The sequence below is a fragment of the Esox lucius genome, chromosome 8, assembly GCF_011004845.1.
Source record: "Esox lucius isolate fEsoLuc1 chromosome 8, fEsoLuc1.pri, whole genome shotgun sequence".
Classification (NCBI taxonomy): domain Eukaryota; kingdom Metazoa; phylum Chordata; class Actinopteri; order Esociformes; family Esocidae; genus Esox; species Esox lucius.
This window is the reverse complement of record NC_047576.1, coordinates 27,616,246-27,622,245: the sequence shown is the minus strand read 5'-3', so window position 1 is coordinate 27,622,245 and position 6,000 is coordinate 27,616,246. Positions and strand designations below refer to the sequence as shown.

Genomic DNA, 6,000 nt, shown 5'->3' with positions numbered 1-6,000 from the left:
CATTTTAATATTTTCAAAAGGAGGCCAAAGAGAATGGAGGAGGGAGGAGGGAATTAGTTTGAGAAATCCCCATAAATGAATGTGAAAGTACTATGTTTCACCCTGCCACAACAGCCAAAACGATATCAATTTCAATAGTCTACCATGTTTATTCAGGTTTTCCAAACCTCTACTCAGGGACCCTCAGACATTTCAGAAATATTTTAGAGCCCTGAACAGGCACTGAAGATTCACTAATCTAAGTAGACAGGTCTAATGAGGTGTGTTACGGTAGTTCTGGAATAGATCAAATAGATGGAATGGCTGGGTTCCCCGAGGAGAGGGTTGAAGACTTGTCATTGTTTTAAGAAAAAACTCAATCATTTTCAAAGATACTGTAAAGCAAACACCCACCCAACACATATGCCGCACAGCAGCACCAAACTGGTCACAGTAGGGTGATGAAGACAAATCATTTGAATGTACAACAGGTGTGAATCATTTGCAGGGGATCATTGCACAACCAAAGCAACACAGAGGCAGAGAATAAGAGGGCATCCAGCTGTAACCACCCAGTCATTCTCTCATCCCTCCCTTGTTCCTTCCTTGAGCCGTTATCTTCATGACACCTCTTTGCCCAAGGCCCGGGGGATAGCTGCTGGCCCCATTTTGGGAGCTCTGATTGGTTCCCACCCAGTGCCCATTGGTGAACTTTAGCTCAAAAGAATTTAGAACACCTTTTGTGATTATCAGGTATAGTAAACTAACTGGGCTTCTGCCGTCAATGTGAAAGATGCAATTTTTAGGAGCAGTAGGGTTATATTTTGTAATGGTATCTCTAACTCAGGTAAATACTGTACTTGGATTACAATTCTGTGTGCATACCTTTATATATTTTGTCGAATACATTTCTGAAGTGCAATTTACCTGTTTGTTTTTTCCAGATATCATATACGCAAGCTCAAGGTAAGTCTGCAGCTTCTCTGGACTTTCAGGATATGAAAAAGATGTGAATGTCAAGCAGTCAATGATGTATCTTTAGTTTTCATATAATTCTCTTCTACTTTCAAACAAATATTCTCATGCCCTCAGGCAATAAAACGATTAAGGATTTTTAGAGATCTACTGTAAATTAATTCTAATAGTTTTTAGAGGTAGTAGTAATTGCAGTTTTGAATTTCACTCAAATTTGTATTTCCAGGATGCAAGATTACATCAATAACATCTCCAACTGCATCATCGCTTCTGGTGAAATGGATGAAAAACACAGGAGCAACAACTTATTTGTTGGACCTTCGGGTAATAAATGCGACAGATATAGCACCTGTCGTGATAACGTTGACAGGGTCCAATACGGAGAGATTGATCCAGGGCCTGAGACCGGGAACTACATACAATGTCACGGTCAAAATGTTCCAGTTTTACTATGTGATGTGCTCGGATACGCAAGCGGCAACAACAGGTAATTCAACAGCGGCGATAAACATGAATACAAACAAGTAAAAACATTTTTTTATGTGGTTCAAATATTATTTATGTTGAGTCTCTGGAATAACAAAAACAATCCACAGTGTTTAATTGTGCTAGCCAAATTTACGCATGGAGCCGATTTGAATAAGAATAAATCACGATTGATTGAATGTCTAAAAAAGTTACATTGTCCCGTATTTTTTCAATGTTAGGTCCTGCCACCGCACAGATAACGTCCTTGAAGACATTATCAAGTACTTCAATCCAAGTGGAATGGACGCGAGTGACTACGGCAGAAAGTTATTACCTGTTGGTTGAGTCAGAGACTGGCAGAGTAAGCCTCAATTTCACCTATACCAACACAAGCACTGTAGTTCAAAACCTACAGCCGTCAACTGCCTATAGCTGTTCCATCTACACTGCAAACAAAGCTGGTCTTGGAGACAGAAGCAGTGTGAGGACAATTACTACATGTAAGTAACCGACCTTATCAGGCTACGTTATGGTCGTGTGTTAACATTATTTTCAACGGTATTTAAAATCATTTTGGCTATATTTTAGTTGGAAAGATTGTTGTTTCACTTTTTTTGTGTGTTGTAAATATGCGTCAGAAATGTGTTTTGTTTTACTGCAGTCTTTTTGCAGTGATTGTTCAATTACTGCATCCAAAATATTACATTTGAGTTACTGCACATTTACTGCAGGGTCAAACTGCAGTCTATTCTTTTGAAGGCTCAACCAGTAATCTGCAATCCATAAAACGACATTCATTCAGGCTGCAAAGGCATACATTTACTCCATAATGATTTTTAATGGTATGCAAAAGGAATTCAAATATATAAAAAACTTATTATTTAAATATATTGGGTAAATGTATACATGAAATATATTTAAATATCAAAGTCAAAGACAATTTTGTAATAAGATCATATAATATAAAAATGATGCTTATTTTTAGATATATGTATTCAGCTAGTCAAATGTATGTGAATTTTTTGTTCACCATAAAATCAGAACCAGTCTTTTTTATCTGACATAACTCAAATTCCAAATTCCAACAGTACCAAGACAACAACACAACGCATTCAACCAAATTTAACAAAGAGTGTCTCAGGCCAAGTCCTGACCTTAATCTAATTGAGATGTTGTGGCGGGCAGTTCATTCCAGACACCCCTCAAAGCTCATACAATTGGCTGAGTTCTGTAAGGAGAACTGGGCAAAATCCCTCAAAAAGGATAAGTAATATAGGAGACGCTTCCTCCAAGTTATAACTGCTTATGGAGGTGACACAATCTATTAAATGAAGGGGTTCACATATTTTTGCACACATACAATTTTAGCTTTTACAATGTACATTTGGAATGTCTTCATTAATAATTGGGGTTTAGATAAGGATTTTACAAAAATAATTACCATCCCTGTGGGGCGCACTTTAAAGCAGCTACTGTATGTGTATGCATGCACATATGTAGTGCTTATTCTTTTTAAATATATTCCTATATATTATTTTGTGTATTGACAGTTTGGAAAAATTATTGCAAAAACAGGTGACTTAATAAATATTTTCCTCTACCATTTGTATTGGCTAATGCTAGGTCCTGACGTTGCACAGCATGTTCAGTCAATCAGGGCATATCAGTCGGTAGTTTAGCGTTGGCTGACTGTCAGAACACAGTGTGCAACATCAGGAAACAGGGTTCCCGAAAACAGCAAAGGGTCCCTTTAAGGTGGGACCTCCATTCACAACAGTTCATCTGTCCTTCCATAGTGGTCCAACCTCCAAAGGGAGTCACAGGCGTGCAGATCGGGAAGAGAACGGCGCGTGTGAGCTGGCAGCCGGTGGAAAAGGTTATTCTGTACAAAGTAACCGTTACCTACTTGGATGAACCAAACAGAGCCCCGTTCAAGACAAACGCGTCTAACAGCCAGCTGGAAATACAGGACATACTGCCATGTTCTTCTTATCAGATATCAGTGGCCTCTTTCAATACCTTTCTGCAGCCAGGAGAGCCCACAGAATACCTGTATACTACAAACCGTGAGTAAACTTTAATGTTTTGAATGGAAAATAATTGCTGCATTTCAGATGGTCCTGTAACTCCACCCCATACCAGGGTATTTTGTGGGGTGGAATTAAAGTACCATTTGAAATACAGCAATACACACCCAGGGGTGCAGAATTAGGGGGGTGGGTGGGAAGGGGGGGTCATGACCCCCTCAATATTACAGACATGTCTGTGTGACCCCCCTGGAAAAGAGGGAAAATCCTAGGATAAATTGACCCTGACCGTACAAATATACCGTACAAACTTACGCCATTGTCCCCATCTACCAGTACCGTATCTTTGGGTGGAAAAAAACACTTAGCTACTACCAGCGAGTTCCTGATATATACAGTGTTTCCCTTATATTTATTAAGTAGTGGAGCTGCAATTTGTATTATTTTTTGGGGGTATTCTTTTCCAGATCAATATAACCTTTAGCAAAATAGGTTAACAGGATTGAATAGGACACACAAGCTCCCAGTGTGACTATTTTCTCCTTATAATCTCTACTGTTTTATCCCTCCAATGAGCTGGCCCGCATCCTAGAACTATACTGTGTAACAGAACTGGCACCTCACTTACCAGAAACGGAGTCACACGGTGGGTTAGGTGAAAACAAAGTTAGTTTAAGATTAGATGATCAGGATTATATGATCAGATTATCAGAATTAGGCAATCCTTCCCAGTCATATGGTACAAGAAACATTCATGTTATCCAGCTGTTACTATGGATATTGTGTGCACAGGGAGAACACTTCTGAACTGCCTGTTGGGCTTTGGAACAGAAGATTCAGATTGTTGAATCAGAGGGATTTTATTTTCATGATTATGGTAAATAAATCCCTACTATAAATCAACCAGTGTCCCGGATCCGACCCATTTTATAATTAAATATTAATATTTTCAGTTAAAGAAATGGATAGTTATGACATATACATACATTGACTGGGGATTCAGGAAGCCTTACAGTTAGAGCATTGCCAAAACACTGTCATGCTATGGTAAATAAGTTAGGCATGAGGGGGTGTGATATATGGCCAATAAACCAAAGCCAAGAGCTGTTATTAGGCATGGTTCATAGCGGAGTAAGGCGTCCAAGAGATGGCATTTCCGGGAGATGCCTCATTGCTTTCATAAGCCAGTCACCAATACAATTAGAGCAGTAAAAAGTGAGGTGGTGTTCTATCTCATAAATCACAGCTATCAGCCAATCAGCATTCAAAACACCAGTTTAAAATGTTTGATTTTACACAGCTTGCTACATGTGCAGTCAGTCAAATCAAAATGTGGGAGGTCACTTTCCCTTGATTAACAACTTTGGTAAATCTTGCAGATTGTACTACCTGATGTCACTAGAGTGCAGTGGATCAAGGAATTTGCTGCTGACCAATATGCACTGCTTTCATGTAGGACTCCCGGCCATGGTCGGTGTGGTGGTGTGTCCAGTATGTGAACCCCAGTCTCAGTGATGCAGATGCCCTGCAAGGCAGTGCTGTAGGCAGCTGCACAACTTAGCTGTGTCATTTGTTCTGGAGATGTTGTTGTTGATTTTGAAATGTTTGATATCAGTAAATACAAATGTTTAAAAATAAAACTTCAATGATTTATACAAAATTAACTGAGTGTCAAAGTTTTCACTGAATTGGCTATAGATATTCATTTTTCAAGTTTTCTTATAAAACAGAAAACAAATGTAGCCATTTACTTTGAGTGTTACCACTCAAAGGAAGTGACATCCAGTTTTGTGATTAAGGCCTTTCTTCTTTACTCTTTACTTGTAGCAGGTAAAGAGCATAATTTTGGTGTCACGATGTTTGTAAGTTTGTTCATGAGTTTTAAGTGTACGCTACACCCTGCAAACAGCATTTCCCCTGTAGGTTAATGAAACACTTACACGAATCAGAGGAAATGTACGGGAGAAAAAGTATTAAGTACAGCACGCATTAGATGAACGTTCCTTCCATTCACTCGAACCAAACAGCTAATGTAAATATCATGTCATTTTCAGGATTAAGTAACGTGGTGTCCATATCAGTGGACTACTTCTGTAGCGGGGGTTCAGCCACAGTGTCCTGGGCCCCAGTGTTGGGGGCAGATTCCTACAGAGCTGTAGCCACCAGCAGCGACGGGACCGTCCTTTCCTGCACCTCTCAGACGACAGAGTGCCAGATTATAGGGAGCGGCTGTGGAAAGGACTACCTGGTAAAGGTCACTGCTGTGTCCGATGGCTGTGAGGCGACAGCCAATGTAACCTCACACTTTGTCACAGGTGAGGACACTGAAACCGGGCAGGTTTATCTTGGGTATTTTTATTGATGAGAAGCAAACATTTAAATACTATAAGTATGTCGTCTCCAGCTCTCGGTATGATGATGTAGGTCTTTACATTGTGTTTCGATACATAGGTGCAGTGGCCCTTGTTGTCCGGGCCTATATTTATGAATAGCCCCGGATCTAAAATGGAACAAATATAATAATAATAAAAAAAAAATAGCCCCTGATCTA

The 6,000-nt window shown here is 39.6% G+C and overlaps 1 protein-coding gene across 2 annotated transcripts in view; it reads left to right on the top strand.

Moving 5' to 3' along the window:
- Nucleotides 1–657: 657 nt before the first annotated feature.
- LOC105029012 overlaps nt 658–6,000 on the top strand; it is a 49,284-nt gene continuing 43,941 nt past the window's right edge. Inside the window, exons 1-6 of one of the 2 annotated variants that reach the window (XM_013134936.3) lie at nt 658–732; nt 924–945; nt 1,181–1,441; nt 1,662–1,922; nt 3,219–3,488; nt 5,504–5,764. In XM_013134936.3, the coding sequence (XP_012990390.2) occupies nt 1,237–1,441; nt 1,662–1,922; nt 3,219–3,488; nt 5,504–5,764 (997 nt within the window). In that variant the 5' untranslated portion in view covers nt 658–732; nt 924–945; nt 1,181–1,236. The other variant, XM_020048758.2, reaches the window with a different exon arrangement.